At 40.8% G+C, this 25,097-nt stretch overlaps 1 protein-coding gene across 2 annotated transcripts in view; it reads left to right on the top strand.

Annotated features, from left to right (window-relative positions):
* Positions 1 to 24,122, top strand: part of SNAP91 (synaptosomal-associated protein, 91kDa) — a 70,662-nt gene extending 46,540 nt beyond the window's left edge. Inside the window, exons 16-29 of one of the 2 annotated variants that reach the window (XM_009702336.1) lie at positions 1,855 to 1,962; positions 2,492 to 2,749; positions 2,957 to 3,034; positions 3,144 to 3,215; positions 3,680 to 3,763; positions 4,644 to 4,727; positions 11,540 to 11,677; positions 12,967 to 13,116; positions 14,349 to 14,379; positions 15,621 to 15,732; positions 18,779 to 18,862; positions 18,932 to 19,036; positions 21,341 to 21,441; positions 22,692 to 24,122. In XM_009702336.1, the coding sequence (XP_009700638.1) occupies positions 1,855 to 1,962; positions 2,492 to 2,749; positions 2,957 to 3,034; positions 3,144 to 3,215; positions 3,680 to 3,763; positions 4,644 to 4,727; positions 11,540 to 11,677; positions 12,967 to 13,116; positions 14,349 to 14,379; positions 15,621 to 15,732; positions 18,779 to 18,862; positions 18,932 to 19,036; positions 21,341 to 21,433 (1,397 nt within the window). In that variant the 3' untranslated portion in view covers positions 21,434 to 21,441; positions 22,692 to 24,122. Of the gene's footprint in view, positions 1 to 1,854; positions 1,963 to 2,491; positions 2,750 to 2,956; positions 3,035 to 3,143; positions 3,216 to 3,679; positions 3,764 to 4,643; positions 4,728 to 11,539; positions 11,678 to 12,966; positions 13,117 to 14,348; positions 14,380 to 15,620; positions 15,733 to 16,610; positions 16,635 to 18,778; positions 18,863 to 18,931; positions 19,037 to 21,340; positions 21,442 to 22,691 lie in introns of both variants that reach the window. The other variant, XM_009702337.1, reaches the window with a different exon arrangement.
* The last annotated feature ends 975 nt before the right edge of the window (positions 24,123 to 25,097 follow it).

Below are 25,097 nucleotides of genomic sequence, written 5' to 3'. Positions count from 1 at the left end.
TAATAAAGCGGGTGCCAAGCTAGCTGTTCTCTTCCATCTATGGGCTGGAAGGAATTTGTGCCCCCCCAAATTTCTATGGCTGTTGCACGTGGAACTTCAATAGTCTACATCTGGACAGGAATAGGTGTTACTCTGAGGCTGAAGTGGTCCCAACATAGAACTAGTGACTAACTCTATGCATTCTGAAATCCCACTTTATATGAAATCTGGAGTCTTATCTTTTCATGCTGGGAAATAATTGTAAGTAACGTTGACCAACTTCTGTGCTGCTGACCTACAAGCTTGTGTGGATAGAAGTGTGCTCTTTTGAAAGAACCCAGGGTGACCCTCCGTCTGAAAGCTGGCCGTGTAGAGCAAAACCCAACACACATGACCATATGCATAGCATATTCTCAAGTAGTGCAATTCAAAACTCCTCAGTCCAGTTCTGTGTTGAATTTCCTCTACATGGTGTATGCCAGTGTCTGGTATACATCCAATACTGCGATGTTTGACTAATTATGATTTTTTACTTGGACAACTGCCATCCAGTTTTGTTGTTGAACCCTGTTACATGAAAAATAGAATTATATTTGAAATGGCTTATTAGCAGGCCTTTTTTTGCTACTAACTCATTTTAATTCTATTGTACAAGACTAATTGGCTTTCATCTCTTCTGTTGAAGTTTCAGTGCATGTTCTTTTGAGCTTTTTAGATTAACTGGCACAAACTTGTTTTTAAAATGGTTGTTTTCATTTTAAACTTCACACTCAAGTTAAAGCATGTTAAGCTTTTTCCTGTACTAGTTTGACAGTGCAATTGCAGTATTCCCCAACAGATTTTTTTTTTTAACTTGCTAACTTTGTAGCAGTAGAAAAATGGCCTTTTTGAGCATCTTGAAGTTTTTTATCTTAACTGCGCAGTCTTTTTGTGAAGAAAATGCTTGCCTATGAGAATAGTCCAAATGGCACTGTCCATTAGGACTACTTCATGGAATTAAGAGCTACAGATGGTAGTTTAAGCCTGGGAATAATGCTGTAAAAGTTCAGAGCTTGAAATTTAAACATACCACTTAGCAAGTGGCAAAAAAAATCCAAAACATGTCAAAGTAAACTCATGAGCAAGTCGTTCCAAAATCTCAAAACAGTTGTTTTCCCTGAGTTGACTGGTTGGCCTAGAGGTGATCCTAAAAGGAGGAGACACAAACTATGGCTGTCCAGTAGTTAAGATGAACATTCTTGATCTGTCAGAAGCAAACTGAGTAAATATAACCTATGCATCAGATTATGGCTTCAGAAAGATCCGATTGGAATACTGTTAAGAAACAAGTAAGTTCAATTTCTCAGATGTTGCATGACTGACTTGGCTCAAAAACTAGAAATGGGAGATGCAAATCTCTGCCAATGTAATTGGATTGTTATTTGTAACAGTGCTTAAGTTTGCAGAGCACTATGCAAGTAAATTTACAGTTGCAGATTAATCACATGTACTATGGGCTTTGAGCATGCAAGTTTTTAATATCTTTATTAACACCAACTTACTGCCATACCTCTGCTCTTTCTTCAGTAGTTAATTTTGGGTAGTACATGAGCATGCTGCTCTGAACCCTTATACAATGAGAATAACACCTTCTTTTACACTCACTGTACTTCCTGCGGGCAACCCAAGGAGCTCCATCTTCAAACCCTGTCTAGAACTTGCTCGTGTGGGGTTGGGGGAGAGACAAAGCATTTTGCACTGCATGACTTGTCTTGCTGTCAGAGTAACAACATTCATGTTGTATAAGGGGATCTACCTGTGCAATTTAACTTGGTTCTTTTACTATATTTTTCTTCTCTTTATCCTTTTAATTTCTGTTATTAAACTGCACCCAAGATGCCTTTGCAGCTTCTCCTGGGGAAACCCCTGCAGCAGCTGAAGGGGCAGCAGCACCAGCTACCCCAACCCCTGTAGCAGCAGCTCTTGATGCATGTTCAGGAAATGGTGGGTTTTCTGTCATTAGATAGTCTCTTGTTTTGCTGTTTTTTTGTTTAAACTACATGGCAGTGTGTTTTTCTGAAATTTTCATAGTGTTTGCAATTGGTCAAAACAAACATTAGACTGAAGAGCATGCTTAACAAAACTGCCTGCTTCCTAGGCCCAGTAACTTTGTGCTTATTTGGTAGTGCTAATAAACAGTTCTGTCGGTGCTGAGTTTTGTAAGCAGTAACTTGCTAAACTGGATTTTCTTTTATCATATTTCTGTCTTTTTTTTTTTTTTTTGGCCTTGTCAAACAGCCTTTGAAAGTTCTCCCCTTTAGCAACTAGACTGCTCAGCCTTTCAGATGGTCTTTATTTTGGAAAAACATAAGTAACATGTCTGTATAAGTAACCTAGATCCTAGAGCGACCTCCTCCGTGTGCGTGCGTGTATTTGCAGTATGTGCATTGCCTGTAGTTGCTTTGTTCTTGACTTCCTCCCTCACTGATCCTAAGTATGCATACACATATATTTCCCCTCTCCTTTTTACAAGACCCCTTTGCCCCATCCGAAGGTAGTGCAGAGGCTGCTCCTGAGCTGGACCTCTTTGCTATGAAGCCAACAGAGACTGCTGTTCCTGTAGTTACCCCTACAACTAGTGCAGCCACTCCAGTTCCTGCAACAACTCCTTCTCCAGCTGCTGCTGTTGCTGCTGCTGCTACTGCTACTACAGCTACTGCCCCTACCACAACTGCCACCACTTCTGCTACCGCCGCCACCTCCGCTCCTCCTGCTCTAGATATCTTTGGTGGTAATTTTGTTTTTAACTCTTTGATTCTGGTGGATTGATCTGTCAGGAGTACAGAACAAACAAATCCTTGTTGCATGCGTGCTGTGTGCTAGGCTTTCAAACCAGAGAGCCTATTAACTCCAAATACAATGTGCAAAATTTGAAAATTCTGCTTTCAGTCCTGCCTTTCAAAAATGAGGTAAAGATGTGTTATGTTCTTGGCCTTAGATTTATTTGAGTCTGTTCCTGAGGTACCTGCAGCACCTAAACAAGATGCTACTCCTAGCATAGATCTCTTTGGTACAGGTAAAGAGAGAACTCTTCCAATACTCTGCGGTTTTGATATGCTGCATAATGGTGTAAACTGACTTGAGTGATACTTACCTCTCCTTGGTTTTTCTTTCATTTCTGGAAGATGCTTTCTCATCTCCGCCGCCTGGAGCTTCTCCTGTGCCTGAGAGTTCTCTCACTGCTGATCTCTTATCTGGTGAGTGCTTGTTTTCACCGACCATCCTACAGACTTCCTGGGTTTGTTTTTTTTTTAATCCAAGAGTTTAAAAAAAAAAAAAAAAGACTTATTGCTAATGTACATCTTTAAGCTGAAATACTAAATTATGAGTTTGTCGCTTTGGTCACAAGATGTGCAGTTGCTGAAGATGCAAACCGTGAAGTGGCTGACACTGGAGTTGAGTAAGTAAGGTGGTTGTTGAGAGAGTAAATCCTCCTCTAAGCATCAGAAAATTCTTAATAAGCAATGCTTTCTTTAAGGTACTGTGGTTTTCAGTTGCTGTGTGAGAAATGTAACACTTTCTGTTTGCAGTTCTGAAGACTGTTACCTGAATTGACCAACCCTGTGGTTCTAACTGGTGGAGCCCCATGTGGCTTTGAAATATTTAGTTATCATTGTCGCCTTGCTGATACTAAATATTATTTATCCTGTGCTTACTGCAGTGGATGCATTTGCAGCCCCCTCTCCTCTACCCACTGCCTCTCCAGCAAAGGTGGATTCTTCAGGTGTGATTGACCTATTTGGTGGTGGGTATTTTTCTTTCCTCACCACTTCAGAGTTGAATCACTTCATTTCAATTACCTTTGCGCTTTGCTAAAGCTGCACGTTTCCCCTTCTTACCGCTATTCTGTTTAGCATTATGGCTAAGACTAGCATGTCCAGTTCTTCGTGTTGCACAATAAAGAACTGCAAATAAGCTGTCAGTGTGGTCATTCTGTTGTCATGACACTTGCCATTCTGTCTTCAGTCAATGCATGTATGGCTCTTCCTCAGAGGTCCAATGAATGTCTGTGTTGTTGGTTTTTTTCTTCTTTGTCACTCTCCACGGTCACTTTGTTTTCTCTCCATTCTGTTTCTCAAAGCAGCTGAAGTTTTGAGGGTGACTTGTCTCAAACTGGGTATCTGAATCACAGGGTCTTTGTTGGATTTGACAAGGTGGAAATTAGGATGGGGACAACCAACTCTAGGAGTGTTGTAGAACAGGAATGTTGCTTAGAAGTAGTGAATTTTCAAACATTAGTGAAATATTCCTCTAAAAAGACTTAATATGAATCAGTAGATTCTGGCTGGATTTACTCCCAAACTCTCATCTGATGCATTCATCTCGAAAGGGCCTAACCCTCTCATCTAGAATGCTGTGGTTTGTATGGGTTTTCTGAGAAGAGGCCCAACTAAAAGAAAAGAGATTTCTTTCAAGTGCTGGTTTGTGTCACCTCCTTTTTTCCACCTGAACTTTGCATCCATGGTACTGCTCTGCAATAAAGATGACCAAGCACTTTCATTTTCTTCTTCTGATGAATGAAGTGGTTATCCTTTTGTCGTCTTTTGTTTATGATAAGTGACAAATTGATGCATTTAATATTGAACTCCTTACCTTTTCTTGGTGCTTTCTGGAATTCCCTTTAGATGCTTTTGGAAGTAGTGCTTCTGAACCCCAGCCCGCAACCCAGGCTGCTTCTAGTTCCTCAGCTTCTGCAGACCTACTTGCTGGTAATAAAGAACTTCTAAAAACTTTTTATTTTAAGGCAAAACTAAGAAATGGTCTTTGAAATATTTTATGTTCCTTGGGTGTGAGCAGATTTTTGCAGTGGAATGAAATAGTTGTTCACAAGATTTCTCAGTACTTTAGACGTCTTAAATTGAAACTACAGTGATTTATAACGGAGGCACTATACTGAAGTACAGGTTAACTTCTTAGATTATCTTCTTCCCATGCTGTTCATTTTCCTACCTCCTACACAAGCCCTATTTTTCTGTACTGTTCACTGAGTAGGAGTGTATTCATAAAGTTTCTTTGGCTGACTCTAGCAGTACTTAAGTTAAACAGTATTGCTGACCATGCTTCTTGTTCCTTCCTGCTAATTAATCTTCGTTTCTTGGTGGATTTAATTGAGGCAGGTTGCACACTTAAACGTCCAGAGCTTGAATGAATGATTTGGTAGCAGTCTTGCATTTAGCCAAGGAGAGTGGGGTGATGAGAGAGAGCTTTTCTAAGCACAAGGGCATAGAAGCGATAGAGACCCTCTCCTTACGCTGGCTGAGATGAGGTCTCTGCTAGTGCTGAATGTGGCATCACTGTCACACCCTGTTTCAAAGGCTGAATAACTTCGTTGTGGTCTGCATCCTACAGATAAGCAGCTTCAGCTGAATTCTGTTTGTACCATTCTCCAAAATTCGTGCTATACCATGTATTTTAGTGGCTATAGTGATTGTGCTAAACTGTTGTGACTCCTCCCCATCCCAGTTTGAAGTTTGTAGAGAACAAGATCCCAACATGTCTTCTTCAGGTTCAAAGGAAACCAGTGCACTTCTGGTTTGAGGAAGACTTGGTTTAGTTTCCCCCGTGTTTCTGAAAGGTGAATTTGTCAGTAGAATTGGTTGGTAGGTTATCCTTCATGAACTTCAAAGATGATTGTTAGCTTTGTGTTGTACCTTTGTGGGTTTAATTCTGAGCTGGAGTGATAGTGTGCCCTTGATGCAACTGCTAACCACTCTAGGTATGGTGGGCCCTGACAGCAGTTGCTGTCTCTATGACTGAAGGTCTCTCATGCCAACTTACGCTATATCAGAAGTCCAACTCTGTGTATGTTTTGCCTTTATATGCTCATGAGAGGTCCTCTGTTGTATGAGGAATACGTAATGTAAGTAAGTGAGATACCTCAGTACGTAATCTCCTCTAAGTGCTGTGAGTTGCAGGTGGGTGCTTGCACGCTGAAGCCATCTGAGAAGAGGACACATTTTCTAGTACCTGCTCTAAGTGTGGGCATTGCCTAGTTGTGCTGCAGGAAGGTAGAAGTGGTCTAGATAATAATAATGTATATGTCTGTTCTCCATCGGTGCCAGTGCTGACAAGCCAGCTACTTAATGTGGGACATAATGCGTAAATGCATGCTAAAGCTTTAGTACAGGCAGCTTCAGAATTTTAAGGTAGGAAGACCACCTTTTGTTTTAATACTACTTCAGTAGGTCTTTGTATTAGTCTGTGGATAGGTTAGGGCTGGAAATCAGGCTTTAACTAGTAGATTCTGAAACACACCAGTCATTTGCAGTTGTGTGCGTTATCAGGGGACTGGGTGCAAAGATGTTGTCAGGCAGAAGCTAATTCTGCTTATGCAAACATTAGAATACGAAATATTTTATGTCCTTATCTGTAACTAAGCTTGAATTCCTGTAGAAATTATGCTCCAGATGGCTTAAACTTCTGCAGTATGCTCTCTGAATCTGATGAGTCACATTAAATCAAAACCTAAATTATAAAAGGGAAGTTTATAAGTCTAAGTACTCAAGCAGACCTGAAGCACTTGGGGTGAATAGGTGATTTTTTTAAATTTATTTTATTTTATTTTTGCTTTGAATATACGTTCAAAAGGGCTCTAAGTACTTTTGAATCTCTGTTTTGGCAGATATAGATAGTCTATAAACATCACAGCATATTGCTAACTGGAGAGTCTGTGAACATCACAGCATATTGCTAACCATTTGTTCACCCTAGATAATGGCAGATGTATAGCCTGCAGTGTAATCCAGTTTTAAATTTAAGAGCATCCAGAATTCATGTGGTGGCTGAAGGCTTGTCCTTCATGGTTTATGAGTGTTTGGTTGTGCTAAGTGTTTATATGCATAATGTTACAAGTATACTTACTATACATCATTGTCTTAAGTGTTCTGCTGTCAAATAAGTTTCTAGTCTTTTATTGGCTCCTAGAAAATATGGTCGAATTTTTTTTATACTCTTCTAAGCCTTTCAGCAGTCAAGACTAGAATTGTGCTGATAAATACAATAGTCTAGCTATTTTCCCTTCTAGATGTTTCTATCCAATTAAACTGTGTGCACATATATCCCAGTACGTACTCTAATAGCATGTTCTTATAAAAAATCTTGCTTGAATGTGTAAGTAAAAGCAGCCTCAAAGTTGGGCAGTTGGGGATGTCCAGACACCACATCTAACTCGGTTGTTGCTGTTTCTGCACACTGGGTCTTGTGCAAGCCCTGGACAAGTAGGAACTTAATCTGTTAAAGCATTTTTATGGCTTCTGTGCCTGATCTTGCTGTTAAATTGCACAAGGCTAAGAGCTATGGAATTAAGATCAATCGTCATGCAAAATTCAGCTGAGTCTGGGGAGAACTCTCTTCTGTAGCTGGAGGAACAGACACTTTATGGGGCTTTGCGAAAGTTTATGTAACTTTCTAAACACAATCTTATAAATGAATATTAAGTCATACCCTGCTGCCAAGCTCTTTGTTCTCACTCGGGAAATGGAAAGGATCTAACCGAGCACAGAGTCTTTAGATGGCTCCAGTGCTTTAGGAATTGCTGCAGTCATCCTGTATCCCCGTTACCTTGTCATGCTGTATCCCTTTGTCATCCCTATGTCTTGTCAACCTGCTTCTAGTCTGATTCTTTGGAGATTAGTACTTTTTTACAGATGGTTGAATGCGTGGAGTTTTGCCTTGGGACAGGTGATGAACTCGACAGAGCTTGTATGTAAGGATCAGAGGACAGGTCAGCATCGGTGATGTTTTAGCAGATGTCTGCTAGAGACTACCTGAACGAGGGAGCAGAGGAAACCTTTTTTAGGCAGCTGGGGAAAGCTTCACTATCACAGGCTCTGGCACTCACAAGCAACTTTAACCACTGTAGGATGTGCTGGAAGGGCAATAGGGAATATGGTTGGTAATCCAGGTAGACTTCTGGAATGTATTGGAGAATCTCTTGAGATGGGTGATCAAGGCATACTAGAGTGAGTTCAGTGGAGGGCCGCCGAGATAGTGACTGGTGCACATGACGTATGAAGAGAGGCTGAGAACTGGGTCCATTCAGTCTCAAGCCTTCTCTTGAAGGCAAAAGGGAGGCCTTATAGATGTCTAAACTACCTCGCTGGGGGATACAGAGAAGACTAGCCAGGTTCTTCTTGGAGGTGCACAGTGATAGGAAAAAAGGCAATGTGGATGGGACATTCTGGTAGCTACTGGATTTTATTTTTATTTTTGAAATGAGGATGGTCAGATACAACAATAGGTTGCCTAGAGAGGCAGTGAAATCTCCTCTTGCAGGTGTCAAGGCAAACCTCTGGGCGACTTGATTTGATTAGATGGGCTTTGAGCAGGGTGTTGGGCTGGCTGACCTCCAGAGGTCCCTTCCAACCTAAATTATTCCGTGACAAACCCATTTCAAGAGAGCTGAGGGCAGATCTCTGATCCCAGTGTGTTTGTCCAGATTCAGAATTAGCATCTGTGAGTGTGTGACTTGCTGTGGACTAGGATTTGGCTGATAAGGGCTTCTTGGTGCCAGAACCCTGACGTAGGCCTAATCAGCACAGGGAAGCTCATGCAGGCTTTTGAAATACTCTTTACTTGGGACTGCAGAAAGCGGGCTGCTCTGCTGCCCTGGCTCCAGCCAGTGCCCTTGGTCGGTAGCATCTGAAGGGACCAGTTTAAGTTATGATCCAAGTGTTCTCGGTCATTGCCTGCAATCTGGCAAGCTTCAGCTGAAGGACATGATTTATGAGGTATTTCTAATCAGGGTGTGTTCTCCTGGACCTGTAGTGCATAGTCAGGATTGCTGTGTCTGGGGCCAGTGTATTTGTTCATATAGGCCAGGCATTCCACGACTAAAGCCTGTCTGCTGGTGGCACAGCAAGTTGCTGGCCTGGTGCCCAGCATGCGTTGATGACACACCACTCTCATTTCCCTACTGAGGGTTTTGGGTTGAATACAATTAGCTACTGCTAACTCACTTCTTTTCTAAAATATGCATATGATGTGTAAATAAGTCTGATGCTTGCATCAAGTGTGTGTGTGTAAGTTTCTCATATTCTTTCAACATTTTTTAAGTGTTTGGTGTTTAGTCTTACTTTGAGAAAGCAAAGTTTTCAGGGAGAATGTCTGAGACCTCACAGTAACGTTTGATATAATTGATGGTCACAAGTTCTTTATGTTGAGTTCTAGCCTGTCTCGTAGTTAAATGTCTGGCAGATGCTTGATTTCATAGCTGGGAAATGTGTTGTTGTCACTGTTTCTAAGTGTTGTGGTTTAACCCCAGCTGGCAACTAAGCACGATAGAGCTGCTCGCTCACTCCCCCCGCCCCCCGATGGGTTGAGGGAGAGAATAGGAAAAGTGAGAAAACCCATGGGTTGAGATAAGGACAGTTTAACAGGTAAAGCAAAAGCCAGACACAAAAGTAAAGCAAAACAAAGAATTCATTCACCGCTTCCCATGGGCAGGCAGGTGTTCAGGCATCTCCAGGAGAGCAGGGCTCCATCACACGTAACGGTTAGTTGGGAAGACAAACGGCATCACTCCAAACGTCTTGAAGACAAACGCCATCACTCCAAACGTCTTCCACTTCCTTCGTCTTCCCCCAGCTTTATACACAGAGCATGATGCCATATGGTATGGAATTTCCCTTTGGTCATTGGGGTCAGCTGTCCCGGCCGTGTCCCCTCCCAACCCCTTGTGCCCCCCCAGCCTCCTTGCTGGTGGGGTGGAGTGAGAGGCAGAAAAGGCCTTGGGGCTGGGTAAGTCTTGCTCAGCAGTAACTAACACATCTCTGAATTATTAACACTGTTTTCAGCACAGATCCAAAACATAGCCCCATACTAGCTTACTATAAAGTTAACTCTATCCCAGCCAAAACCAGTAAAGTAAGATGTCTGCGTAATGTGCTGTAATCAATATACCCTGTGACCATGGAAAGCAGTTTGGATAAAAAACGTGGTTAGAAAATCTTCAGAATTTTCTTTTCCCATTTTGAAAAAGCTGACTTCTCCACTGAACTGGTATCTAAAAGCTGAAGAACAAAGAGCAAGAAAGGAATTAGTTGACTGCTTAAACATGAGTGGTACAAACTATCTCAGTAAAAAAGACAGAAAGTAGTGATAAGGGTTTAATGTAAGTAGATGATCTCTTCTAAATTGATAAATTGTGTTTGGTACTTATTGTCAACAATGTAACTGTTGGAGTAGCATGCTTAATTTTTCAGATTTCACTCACATGAAAAGATCTGTATTTACTTTGGATGAGAATAGGATTTAAAATGGTCTTTACAAATTGGAGAAAATTATCTAAAAGAAAAATTTCAAATGAGTAAATGTTCAAGCTTCTATCCATAGGCAACAATGATTAGCCGGACAAATAAGGACAGTAGACTGTAAGGCAGGACGTTCTCTGAGAAGAAACTAAAGGCAGTGGTATAGTGCTGGCTCATCACTGCCTTGTGCTCAGCTGTGGTGAAATAATACGAAAAAAAATACTTTCTACTCTAATATAGGGGAAAAACGTACAGCCTGCAGGTTGTGCCGCGTGCTCTTCCTGCTCTATTTGTGTAGTTGTGATTGGAGCGCGGAGCTCAGATCTGATCCTTTCTATGCAAGGGCAGTGGGGAAAAAACAAGGCTGAGAGACTGAAGATGTAGTATAGAGGTCTTGGACGTCACTGTCAAGAAGAGATTGAATAAGAGGAATGTCTTGTAGACTAAAGAGAATTGAGAAAGTGTCATATGTCTGTTCTTGTTTTGATGGAGTCTTTGCATATTTTATCACTTTCTAGAGTCTGTAGATAATACAAATAAGCTTTAGTTGCAAGGGAGATCAAATTATATAGAGGGCAAGGGATGGATTTTAAGAATAGTCAAGCATGGGCATACATTGTTTGTAGGCTAGAGAATTCTCCATCAGTAAGGTTTATTTATATAAATATAGGGTTTATAATATACACATTAACCTTAATCATGGAGATTCTGCAGCCTACAAGCAGTTCACTTGTGGATGCTGTTGATCCTGCTTTGGCATGGGAGTGGGGGGAGCAGCAGCTTGACGACATCTTGACGAGGGAGATGAAATGTTTTAAGATGGTGAGAGAGGCCAAACTGGATTAATAAAACACTGCCTTCTGAATTGAGATTCCAAAGTAGCTGATGGGTGATCGTATGCTTTTCTCAACTTAGTCCTCTGTTTCTTTTTTTCTGAACTAATTCTTGTTTGTTGCGTTCTGCCTGTGAGATTACTTACCTCGAATGACCGCGTGTAGTACCAGAAGAATTGTGTTCTCTACTCCGTTGGTCTGCCTCTGCAGAAATCTAAATAACAAACATTAAAGATTTTATTGATGACTCTCACAAAATCTTAAATTCCCGGGGTCATACGTAGCATGCCAAGGATGCTTGTGTAGTACTGAGTTATTTACAGTGATCTAGTAAGAATTGTCTCTATCATTCTGCCTTCTCTAGATTGAGCTCTTGTTAAACACAGCCCAACAAGACTGACTCTAATGTCCACACCTCTCTTATATGGCTTTTTCAAGGCTTTGGAGGTTCTTTTATTGCTCCCTCTCCATCACCATCCCCAGTCACTCCAGCTCAAACCAGCTTACTACAGCCTAACTTTGATGCAGCTTTTGGGACGACGGCTCCAACGACCGGCAGTTCGTTTGATGCATCAGGTGAGCCACAGGGTTTCTTCCTGTGAATTTTCTAATGTGTTTTACGTGTTAGAGGAGTTAATGACACCGTATTTAGGCTCTGAGTACCTGCAATATCAGTGATTTCCCTGTTCCTTCTCTACTGGAAGAACTCAGGGTGGTCTTTAGGCCGGTGTGTGCCCAAAAGCTTTCTATACCCATTTTTTTATTCTACCATGTCAGTAAAAAACCTAAACTGGTGTGAACATCATCCTTGCACGTGCTTGATTGCATGGATCGGAAATTATGCAAGGAAAACACTATTCTGTAAATCAAGTATATAGGCAAGTTGTCTTGCTGCTGCTGCTGCTGAGGCTATTCTTGAGCTTGCATGGCCCCTGAAGGTACACAAAAAGGAGACTGAGGTCATATTCTTTGCCTGACTCTAAGCTTAAACTTTCATCGCTGCTATCATTTTGTTTGCATCTTTTCCATTCTGTATTTTCCATGCTGGGTCCTTGCTACAAACTTAAAATTGGTGAGTTCTGCAACTGTACAAGAGGAAAAGGTTGAAGTAGTACTGCTGCTTGGTTATTTGGTTGCTTGCCAGTGCACTCGCTACCCCTTCCTTCTGACTTAACATTAGCATGTACCTCAGATACAGATCAGAAGATAGAACGCTGGCATGAGATGTACCAGGCGGTTTGACTTCAAGGGGTCTAAAAAATGAACTTCTGAGTTAGATGACTGGACTAAGGAGGCTAGCTCTGTCAGCGTGGATGGTTCTGGTTCCTTCTGATCTCATAAGATGTTAGTAGGTTTTCCTGATTCCCCGCTGCTTGCAAGTGAATAGTAACATCTTGAGACTTTCAATCTTGTTACTGTAAGATGTCAAGGTATAAGACTGCCTTTGCTGCAGTAATTCTGACTGGTGTTTGCTGCAAGATGTTCATTTAAAAAACCTTTAAATGAATATCTCCTGACAAATGTATGTGCATCTGACATCTCTCTAAGGATGGCTGTAAGAAAAATAGTGTCATGTGGAAGTGGTGCTGTGTCTATGTAGATTCAGCTCTCCAACTGAAGTCCTTTTAGGCATGTCCTCTTGTATTAGTTCTCATCGGTATAGCTCTTTCAGGATTACTGTGCTTTCAGTGTCTAGTAAAATGGCATGAATGCCCTTGTTGGCATTACTTTTAATGTCAAATGGTGGCTTGGTAAGACTTGTGACGTGGTTTTCTGTGCTACGTTTGTTGGAGCAACAGCACAGTGGCAAGTAGTGTTTTTCTTATCACAGCTGCTGTTCTAACTCATTTTCCTTGCACTTGCAGTGTTTGATGGCTTAGGTGATCTTCTTATGCCAACTATGGTTCCTTCTGGTCAGTCTATAGCACCTGCAGCCACAGCAACAGTCGCTGCTTCAGCAGCAAGCAAAGGCCTCGGAAGCGATCTTGATTCGTCTCTTGCAAACTTAGTAGGCAGTAAGTGACAAATTTTGGTTTTAAGTGGTGCGGCATACAACTATGTTACTTTTCCATGGAGCCAAATACTTGTCTATTTTAGCTTGCTTCCATGTCTTCCTGTTTCCCTGGGGAGATGGGGGAAGTTACAGGCAGGAATGAGGCCTGATTCAGATAGCTGGTAGTCTGGGTTCGTAACTTGTCCCTCTTTGTGCCCAGGGCCTGAGTCAAATGATGGGACCTGTTTGGTAGGTACGATTTGTAATGTGTGAACGTCCTAGGTACATTCAGGGGCACATCCACTAAGAGTCTGATGTGTAATAACAGATGGAAAGGTGAAAATTGGCCAAAGCATCTGATCTCTCTGTGGAATTTAAGCAGAAAAGGTGCTGGACACAAACAACTGGTTTCTTGCTTAATGAGAGGAGGAGCAGCAATGGGGTGAGGACTGTACAACAGCCAAGAACAGACCTTTCTCAGACAGTGAACTTTCCAAAACATGTTCTTGAAATGCTAAATTAAAAAATGTTATCTTTCCTGTAGTAGGAAAAGGGCTAGAGCCTTTATAACTAGAGATCAGTAGCTGCAGCCCCCCAAAAACCTAACAGAGGCCCCCCTAGGCTAAGGTGTCGGGGGAAACTACCACCTTAGAAGTCAGCAAGACTCTTAATCACTTGAAACCTCTTCTACAAGTCATTTGATATATCCAAGTTTGGGAGAGAAAATCAAACTTAGCAATTTGTGACTTACAGGACTTGTAGTGGTCGTGTGAGAAGAGTATTCTTTAAAACTTAGCTTAAAACTTATCCCAATACTTGGAGTTCCCGTGTATGATAGAGCAGATAAAACAGTGCAAAACTTCCAGGTAACATTCAGATTTATGTGTATGAGAAAGTAGCTTTTTATTTCCGTATGTATAATGAGGAACAGAAACGAGTATTGTCATTCATGGTAAATAGTTCAGTGCTCTTAAATAACTTAGCGTTTTATAGACCTAAATATATTGTTACTTTGGCTTGCTTATGGAACAAAAATGGCTTCCTCAAGTAGAAAGCATCTGCAGGGTTCCTCAAAAGTTTGTCCTGAAGAAGGGGTAGATGTGGTTACTACTCTGATGCTGTCTAAATAAAGACAGCTGAAACTTTATTACTCCGTATAAGCCCATGTGCAATGAACATGAGCTGTTATTTTGTCATGCTTTAATTTACTAAACACATGACTTCTTTTTTTTCCTTTTTTCTTACAATTTTCAGATCTTGGAATTTCTGGTACCACTTCAAAAAAGTAAGTTCAACTTGGTTTAAAAAAAAAAAGAAAAAATGTTTTCAACTCTGCTCTATAGTCTTACATCTATTTCAGTGTTTATTAAGAATCAGTGAATTGGTTATGTGTCCTCTCCCCGCCAAAAAATGAGTTCAGAAAAATTCTGGAAAAAGTATTCTGTTCTATGCAGGTTCACTGAATAATTAAGGTTAAAAGTTCCTGACATAGCTTTTAAACTTGCTGGTTTTAGTCTGAGTCTTAGAAATTTTTTTCTGTAAATTACTGTCTTCATATTGGATGGCTGATTTCCAAACAACTTAAAATGAACAAATAATCCAGGTAATAAATTGTATAGCTCCCCTCAGTAATCTAGGCTAATATGTAATAGTTTTGTTATCTTTTTACAGACGCTGAATGTGCTCATCATGTAAGCATTAGAATACTTGTAAAATAGAAAATAAGTTCATGCCATGCAGTGAAATGCTTCTTTTTGCAAGAAGAGATATTTACAGTATTACATTTATTTTTGAATATATTTTCTTAATCTAACTGGTTGCTTACTTCTATGCTGAGTCTTCCTCTATATGCAAGACCAGTTTATGATGTGTGTACTTCAAAATGGTTTGTGCCTCCGTGGAGATGATAGGAGGGATATATATGTATAAACACCTTATGAGGTTTATCCCCAAAACTTAGCTTCCTTCAATCTACTTTGTTCAAATGGTGTATCTTATTCCGAACAGAGTGGTCTCTAACAAAACTTGGTTTTGCAACAGCCCTTTTATTCTATGATTGATTTGTTTCTCTTGTATCTATCAACTTTTTTCAGAACTGAATGCTTTCCTCCTTCAGCTGTCTGAGCAAGATTTCCAGCAACGAAATGACCTTTCAAAGACTCCTAGCAGGCAGCTCTATTGCCTGCCCCTAGTAGAATAGGCAGTAGCAGTCCCTCTTCCTACTTTGTAAGGGTATATGCAATAATATGTTACTGTCACTCAATATTAAGTAAAACTTCTTCTTAATTCTCACCACAAAGGCCATAACCGTGTAACTGACTTCAGTATAGAGTGTACTGGTGTCTCCTACTAACAACCCTTGAAACTGCGTGGCACTAAAAGTGTATCTTTCTGTTAATAACTTAAACTGCATACACCATAAACTAATGTAGCTGCGAGCCTAATGTTAATGTGTACTGCAACTGGTTTTCATTTTCACTGTGAAGGTGTGTTAATAATAGCTCTGTCTCTCTCCCTGTTTTTTAGGGGAGACCTTCAGTGGAACGCTGGAGAGAAAAAGTTAACAGGAGGAGCCAACTGGCAGCCAAAAGTAGCACCTGCAACATGGTCAACTGGGGGTGTCCCAAGTGGTCCTTTGGTAGGTGGTTAACCCATCGAATCCACTGGTATTGAAACCTCAGTATTTTATGAGACTGTGCAAGCATACGTGTTTGCACTGCTTCTGTCTACTTCAGCTAAAGAGTTTGCTTCTGTATAAACGATATGATTGTTTCAAGTCACATTTTTAAGACCAGTTTTACAGTTGGCATAAATCAATCATTGAGTTCATGTCAATGAAAATACACTCGTGTATGTATCAAAATGTTACTCCACGTGTATAATTAGTACCTGCGGACATTTCCAAGTGTGTGGTTAGCCGTATAGGTCTTACCAGCACCAGGGCTGGGTCAGTTGCCCAAAAGACAATGGTGTTGATCCAAGCTGAAGTACTGGAAGGAGAGAAAATAAATAGGTTTTTCTCAAGCTTTCCTGAATGAAGTAGGTCAAAATACTACACAGTATCCATACTGTTCAGGTGATTGATGTTAGATTAGAACTGGGTAGCTTGTTTAGCAGAGTAGAGCAGTCTGTTGGAAAAAATAAGATTGCCCTGTAAAATGTATCAGAAGGCACTAATTTTGAGAGAAGAGGGTTGAATTGAACTAAAAATCTAAATTTGACACAACAGCAACCTGATCATGAGTAAGCTACAAAAGTAATCTGAGGAGGGATCATACCTCATCTCATCAAAATTGCACAGGGCATAAAACAGCCGGCATTTGAAAAAAGTTGGGTTGGGAAGGGAAGGAAAGGACTGTCAAGGGGGAGCGTGCCCAGTTCAGTTCCCTGCTGCCACAGCCAGGTGTTAATGTGACTCTAAACACTTTCTTCAACTTTACAGAAGATACAAGAATTCCCTGAACTTGGTACTTCATTGAATGTGTTAGTTGTAACGTCAACTTTTTTTCTTAATAGACAGGCTGGGCAATACTGTACCGTGTAAGTGAATTTTTTTTTGATCACTTATTGTACTTACTTACTAAACACGAAGATACTAACAGCACCTCACCTGCCCTACAGTTATTACCGCTGGCTTAAAACTAGCTAGAAGCTACCTAACGTGGCTCTTCTCGGACCATCTGTCCAGCAGACAACGCTCAGGCAATGTATTGAATATGGTAGTACCGATTAACCCTTTCTGTGCTGCAAGCTTGAAAATAATGGCTTCAAACTGTCTTTGCTTTATTTGGATGTGACTTATCTGATGACTTGTACTACCTGAAATTTCTAACTTCTGTAACATCAGCCTGATCTTGTGGTTTTACCATCTGACAAGTAACTAGCCTTTCTGGAAGGCTGGGTGGTTTTGATAGCATTTCATGAAACATGGGTGCTATATATGTATTTCTTCAATATCATACACTTTGGTGTTTTTTGAAACCAAAGAAAACCAGATCTGGAGGAAAAATACATGTGGAGACCAAAATGAAGCTTTCCTTCATGTCACTGTTGAACCACTGAAGTTTTGATCACTTCTTCCCTTCTGTGTGACCTTTCACCTTCTGAATTAAAATCAGCAGAGTTTCATAGAAGCCCATTCCCTCGAGTGACCCTAGTGCTTTGAGGCAAAAGCAGATTCAGTTTGTATGGCCATTTTCTTGGCATCTGCCTAACTGGATTTTAAGCTACAATGTGTTCCTGTGGCTGCGGTCAGATCACTGCATCTGATGTCATTAATCTGTGTCTTTCTATTCCTCGCTTTCCATACCTGAGTGTCCATATTTTGGTTTTAGTTCAAGAACAGCTGTGCTGCTAGCGCAGTACAGCTTTTAATTGAAATGCTCCCCAGAAAACTTTCAGACTGGAATAGACGTTCATAATTATTAACCAGAAACTGTAGGGTGTTTGCCGATTTAGTGAATCTGGAACAGGGTATCTTGACTTGTCTCCAGTTTCCTGAGAAACATTTTAGTCTGGAAGCAAGGATCAACCAACGGCACTAAATGCAGTGTTCACAGAAGTGCCCTGTGCAGTGAGTAATTCCGACGTATCTCCAGAGGTGCACTGTCCTTTGAATTGAAAATGTGCTAGCCGCTCTCCGCGTGGGGTGGGATATAACTGACTCAAGGTGGGTTGTAAGGATGTGGAGGCTCTGGCGTGACCCTAAAGCTTGAGAAATTGGGCCAGTAGACTTAGGCCATACGATAGCAGTAATGAGATTCTGAAAAATCCTACTACCATTTTTAAATCTCTTCCTTGAATGCTTCCTGCCTCTCTTCAGAGTTGTTAATAATGTGGATTGTATATACTTCTGTGAAAAGGAGAGACTTGGATGCTTTCAAGGCCATAAGGAAACTCTGTGCGTATAGACGAGGGAACCAAAAGGGATGAGATGTAGGTACTGCTAGATAAGTGGGGTGGCCTCATTCAGAGATGCTGTTGTGCTGTATATCCAGCCAGACTACTAAACTAACAGTTCTCTCTTCCTGAATCCTATTGAAAGATCACCTTTTTTTTTCCTTGTGTTATTTGAACAAAAATAAGAACAAGTTAAGCATATGAGTGAAAAGCATAACAAGATAAAGTAAACTATCCTTAGTAGAGTATGTAATGGTTGTGATTGTGGCCTAAGTGTGTGAACTTATTTTTTAACTTAATTGAACCTCACTGCATAAATTACTATTTTTTTTTTTAATTGGAAGCTTATTATAGCAGTGTTTTCCCTTAGGTTTACAATCTGCTTAGGCTTCTACTAAAATACAGTGCTACAAGTACTATGTTATGTTGGCTATCATTTGTGAAATTGAGATGGTTTCTTACGCTATGTAGAAGAAGGAGGAAAGTACAGATTTTCATTGGGACTATTTTGAGTTGTATTCAGTAAGTGGACTCCATTCATGAAGAGAATGGAGTCTGTCACCTTTGCTTTCTTACGAAAAAGCAAGCTGAGCATCAGTGTAAGGACTCATTCAACTCTGTCATTCTTTGAAGCATTGTGGTTTTGAGGTTAGATATTATCTGCTACATAACAGTCCTACTTTCCAGAACAACTTTAAGAATACTGGAGAGTCTGTGCAATTTCCAGATGGTTGGTGTTATAGAGATTGTTTCATTTTTTAAGTTAAAAAAAAAATTTCTTTTAGACGGGCGGCGTGCCTCCAGCAAGTGCTGTTCCTGCCGCAGGAGGTACTCCACCTGTCCCACAGCCAGGAGCAGCATTTGGGATGGTGAGTCTCTTTTGTTACACTGCTCTTCTTTCTTCACCCAGAACCCTACTCACACTGCATTAATTTCAGCCCCCAGCAGGCACAGGGGTGCCCATGATGCCCCAGCAGCCGGTTATGTATGGGCAGCCTATGATGAGGCCACCATTTGGAGCTGCCACTGGCCCTGGTGTACAGGTACGTGTTATTGCTAGGTGAATGTTTAACTGTTCTCTATTTCTTTAGAAAGTAGCTTGTGTGTATGCGTTATCTCAGTTCGATTCTAGCTGTAGGTCTGTAAATGAGATTTCGTATAGTACCAGCTGCCTGACTTGCAACAGATCACATGAACCACCTTGATTTTTTTTGAGTTCCCTCGTATGAAAGCAATGGAACAGGTTTGAAAAGTCTCCTACAGCTAACTACATCCAAGATCTGGTTTTGGGGGATATTTGAGTAAAGCTCAAAGTGGAGCTGATAGGTATTCCTAATCTGTTCAGAGCTTGTCAAAATTTACTAGATCTGCAGTTGACATCTTCCCTGCCAGCCCACCAAGAGACTCCTCAGAAAACCGACCTTCTGCTTGTGGACAAGCTAAGGTCTCCAGTTCTTGGATGACAGCTGTTTCTCAGTAAATACAACTTTATCTGTTTCATGCTGGTAGCTTGCTGGGTTTCTTTCGGTGCTAAACAACTGCATTCGAGTATGAATTAGCATAGCATGTGTAACATTGGAGTGCTCAGGATGCATGCTTTTCACAGCAGTGCGTGAATTTAGATACTGTGGAGTGGAGTTTTTCTTCTGACACATTAAGGTGGAGGAATGCAAATGAGTAATCTTAATCTTCAGTCACTCTGTATTCTTTTGTAAGTGGGAGACACAGGACACTGCTTCATTTTTCATGTTTTTAAACTATATTTACCTAGTCTGGCTTTGTGACAGTCACATATTTAGACATAAAAGGGAGACAAGTTTAGCCACCTAAAACCAAAGCAAACCTATTCTTAGTTCTATACTAATTAAAAATAACCAGGAAACATTGTGTCACAAGTTACTGGTTGTCAGGGAGATGAGTCCTTCCTTTAATATGAAGGAAAAAAAATCTACTGGAGTAATTAGTGATGAAGTAGGTTGAGTGAATGGAGACGTACCACCCTTCCTGTTGAACTGGGTGGTATCAGCTGCTTCTCATAGTTTCCTAAATATTCTTTTTAACTTGAAGCTAACAAGTTTGGAAGTGCAGCACTCTGTGCCCACTCTGATGCAAAGCTTTTAGCTCATAGCCACTAGGTGATGCAACATAGGCCATAATACCTGCTCCAGGCTATTTTTTCAAAGTAGAGTTTGGTTTGTAACAACTCTGAGAAGGAGAGGGCCCTTCCAGAGGAGAGGCAGGGGATGACTTAGCTGTAGCATTTTGCTTCTCTACAAGTCAGAAGTCCATTGTCTTTCAAATAGGGTGGGAGATGGAAGTTGATGCTGCAGCTCTAAAATCTGACTTGTAACACTTGAAACCAAGCCACCTCCCTTTTTTTTGCAAATATCAAGCAGCAAACCACACTTTTGAAGTAGGGCACCACATTCCCATTGAAGTTTGTCTGGGTTTTCTGTGTAGACATGGTAGGAACTTGAAACTGCTCTAAGTGAGAAGGTACTTGGTCTTGCTTTTCCTCCCACCTTAAACTGTCTCTGCACTTATCAAGAATAAGATTATGGAAGATACAAACAATTTTGTCTTGGAGAAGCTAGTCATCAAGTATATAAAATACCTCTAGTGCCCTGACTACGGTAGGTATGGGGATGAGTAAGGACAGGATGGGAGAATCCTCTGTCTCCCTAGTGAGAAAAGTTGCCTGGAACTTGAAAAACTGACATTTTCTGTGGAATAACTGATGATTTTTATACCTACCAACCAGAGAAGGAACAGAGTATAATATAGTCGCATCTCCAGTACACTTTGGACTCTTACTTACATTACCAGTGTAGGTGGAATAACTGATGATTTTTATACCTACCAGAGAAGGAACAGAGTATAATATAGTTGCGTCTCCAGTACACTTTGGACTTTTATTTACATTACCAATGTAGAACAGCTTGTACTTAAATGCCAGTTGCGGGGATTTTCTGACATACTCTGCAGCATGCACTCTGCTTACTCTGCACCTTGGTGTTTAACATCTAACAATTGCTTAACTTCTGTCTGGGCTGATGATTCACCTAATGCCGTTCTGTCTGACAGGGAGAGAGTGATTTGAAGCTATGCTAATTAGAATACGCAGTGTCTATAGTCTTAACCATTAAACTGGCCAAACATTGTTAACCCTGTAGTAAGGATGGAGTCTAAACAATGCCTTAGCAAAATGGCAATACACTGAACTTGCAGAAAAATGAGAAGTTTGTATGCTTGCAATGTGCTTGTGTGAGAACCAGCTACATCTACCTAATGCTTGTGTATCCTTGTCTGCTTTGGTTTTTTCTGCCTTCCTGGCTGGCGTCTGTTAGCTTTCTCCAAGCCCAACTCCTGCTACTCAGAGTCCCAAGAAACCTCCAACAAAGGACCCATTAGCGGATCTTAACATCAAGGATTTCTTGTAAACGATAAGGTATTCTGTGACTGCCTGCCTAAGCATGTTACGCTGTGGTACGCGTCTGGCACACAGATGTTGATTAGGCCGGTAGATTGAATATGGCTGATTGTAGCTGCAGAGATAGGTAGAAACATGCACTGAAGATGTGGTGGTTTAAATAGCAAACCAAATTCTCTGTCCACACTCTTAGTTTTAGCCTGGAAGCTTGACTTTTGGCTAGTTTTTCTGCCAAAAGTGACTGCCAGGAAAAATTATCTTCAGTCTGTAACTTCAATCCAAGGGTTCATGTTTGGTTTGTTTTTTTCCTGAAATTAATACTGAAACAAATAGAATCATAATAGGCTACAAATACTGGGGACACAGTGATGCTGAAGAGGCTTGTTCCAGTCTTGAGGGTGTGGAAACAGATATGGTATCATAGGTGTGAAGGGATCAAAAGAGGAAAAACGTATGTATCCTGATCATGAAGGAAGGTTGTTTGCATCTAACTGCCGCCAGCTAATGCTGTCCCCCACCATACAATTTTTCAAGGCACTGCCTTTCTGAATGCTAAGGCATGAGGTCCTGAGCAGTGCTGTGTAGAACAACAGTGGGGAAGAACAGAGGAGTAAATAAAAAGAAAAAATGGAGGAGAAGCAAAAAACCAATACTGCAGAATGGAAGGAATAAAAGACAAAAACATGACTGTGAGGGTTTAGGAGAGGGATGTGAAGAGGGCCAAGATGAAACATCCAATTGAATTGAACACTTAAGCCAATTAAAAAGTAATAATGCAGAAGTAGGGTAGGCATTTTATAATTAAGACTAGAATAATTTTCCAGGTGTGGAGAGGACAACCATAACATGTCTTTAAAGCCTTCTTCCTAAGTCCCTTTTCTTTCTTCCTATAGCTTAATTCTAAGACTTGTTCTGAGTCCCCTCTGCAGGGGCGTTAGCAGCAGTGGATGGGATCAGGCTGCTCTTAGCAGGCACCACCCCATCCCACTTGCCCCTTCTCCAAATCCCAGCCCCGGGGAGGTGTACCTGGCACTTAGGGGAGATGGTCAGGAGTGAAGATGCACCTTCATCACTGGGACTTGCTGCTTTCAGCTTGGGTTTATAGTAGACAGATTCATAACTGTCTGTGGGAGGTCTGCTGCTTCATTAAAAATGGGTAGCAACTCCTCTGAGGTGTGAAGCGATGAGCAGATCTGATGCTCTTTCTAGAATGTGCTTTCGCTAACTCGTTATTCTGGTTTTCATCTAATACTTTCCTATATTGACAGCTGCAGTTTTTCTGACTGGATGATAAAAACGTGAGTTTGGAGTCTACAAACGGATGCTCAGAGTTTCAAAGTGAGCCACCAGTACCAAACCCAGCGCTTACTCAGACTTTCTCTTCCTCCTGAAACGTGTAGCACAGCTGTGAAAGTGAACATTAGGAATGTGTACTACCTTAGCTGTTATCCCTACTCTCTCGAAATTTGTGTACTTGGGTTATTTGTGTTTTACGATTTAAACAATGGATGTATGTTTCTGATGCCTTCTAGTGCTTTTCTGAACCTATCCCACGGGGACAGATTATGCAGCTGTTGTTTGGTGAGCCATTTGGAGCGATGTCTGTGGTTTTTGAAGGTTTCAATGTATATAACTTTTTGAGGACACCTAAATTTTCCCTAGGACTCAATTTCTCCTTTATCTGTTACGAAACATAGTGTGATAATACCAGATAGTAAGGAAAATACTTATGAAATTGTGCAGAATACGTTTGTTTGGTTTTTTTTTTTTTTCCCAGTCACAGGAATCTCAATTGTCGTGGAAAAAATGTTTTATTTTTGTGGCACTGTATATGTTAAGATTATTTAAAGGAATATAAAGGTAAACTTCCGTAACAAATACTTTTTCGATGATTTACCAAGAATGAAAAATCATATCTGAAAGAATACCATATTTATTGCTGTTTTTATTTTAAAATCTATTTTAATTATTTAAATTTTTGCATTTAAAATTGGCATATTTATCAGTTCTTGCTGAATGCACTTAAAATAAGTAAAGGGTCAGTTTCTCTCCATGTAGTTGGAAAAAGCAACCATAGTTGTGCTGGCATTAAGGGATTTCAAATACGAGAGCACTCTTTGGTATATCTGTAGTCAAAACATTACAAGTGATGTTACTCACCTCTGTTCAGTTCTTACGTACATCTCTTAATTTAGTGCTTACCTGTGTATGCCTTAGGCTAGTGTTTTCACCATTACCCCGAATGCGCTGTGAGTAGCTTTTGTACTATTGGTGATTAGATTTAATTCTGATCCAGAGATCCATGCCCTTTACTGTACATACTGTGTTTCTTTAATTTTTATTTGTTCTCATACTGTTTCTGCTGATGGCTTGGCGTAAGATCTTGACTCTTCAATGAGGTCACTGTTGATCAGTGTTACAAGTGGCTTGGCAGTTCTCTGTAAAAGCATATTGGGTTGGAAAGATACTCACCTAAAGTCTTTCAAATGAACTATTTAATCAATGTATGGTACCATTAAAAGTGGTTGTATCTGAATTTGCTGTGGGGATAACATACACTGTAATGGGAAAGTTCTATAAAAAGCTAATTTCAAAATGGCTCTTCTTTGTATTTCAGTTTAAAAAAACAAAAAACAAACAAAAAAAAACCCAGTGCATGTGTGCCCTCTGAGATGCAATAAACACCTTGATCAAGTAAATGTCTTGTTGCCGGTTTCATGATGACTGAGATGTTGACGATAATAATACACTCTGAGAGGAGGGAAAAATACGTATAGGTCCTGACGCTGATTGCTGAGTCTGCTGCACACGGTAATGACTTTGGCTGATCTTTAAGCCGTCCAGGAGAGATCCGTACAAAGCCAACCTGAGCACAAGGCCACAAGTAAAGTGGACCGAGGGAGAGGAGAAGTCTCTAGATTGACCTATAACACCTCAGGAGGTTTCATTAAAGCTCTTCATCTCCTTAAACTAGAATAATCTTGGAACTGTGAAAGTTTGTGATACTGGTCCTGATCTCTTTGCTGTGATGTATCACTGGACAGCTTATTGAGAGCTAGCACAGCCACAGTGCTACAGGAATTGCTTGTGCTATGGTTTGTCTTCGGGCAGGATGAAAGGAGGGGAAGATGTTTCATACAGTTTAGTGCCTTAAAGTCTTTCTGGTGTAAGGTGACTAACTAGAGACCTCCTGGATTTATTAACAAAATAAAGTGATATCGCAGTACTGAATGGCAAGGGCTCCTTCGAAGTACTTTATAAACAACAAAACACTGAAATGGCTCGATCATGCTCTGGTAAGGTTTGAGTCTTGACTTGGATTTCAAAAACATTTCCAAGTTGCACAACCAGTAGGAGAGTGCCTTTGCTTAAGAGGGTTTTTTTGTTATTATTATTTTTTTTTCTGCTTGCTTCTATGTTGGTATTGTGAATCTGTCAAGGTTGGCCTTGCAAAAGTTGATTTTTCTACTTCAGCCTTAGGATGAGTGCCCTGTTGAGGTCAGGGTGTTCTGGATTAGACGTCTGTAAGGGTCAGCAAATGGCTGTGTTTTCTCACTATTTGAGCACGAAGACCTGAACAAGGTCAGTAACTGCAGCCCCGGAAAGGCTCACCGTCATTTTGCCTGTCCTTCCTATGTGCTCTGTGTTGCCAAATGCGGTGAGCGCTCGACTTC

Source organism: Cariama cristata, unplaced genomic scaffold, assembly GCF_000690535.1.
Source record: "Cariama cristata isolate BGI_N322 unplaced genomic scaffold, ASM69053v1 scaffold3106, whole genome shotgun sequence".
Lineage (NCBI taxonomy): Eukaryota > Metazoa > Chordata > Aves > Cariamiformes > Cariamidae > Cariama > Cariama cristata.
This window is presented reverse-complemented; position numbering and strand designations above follow the sequence as displayed.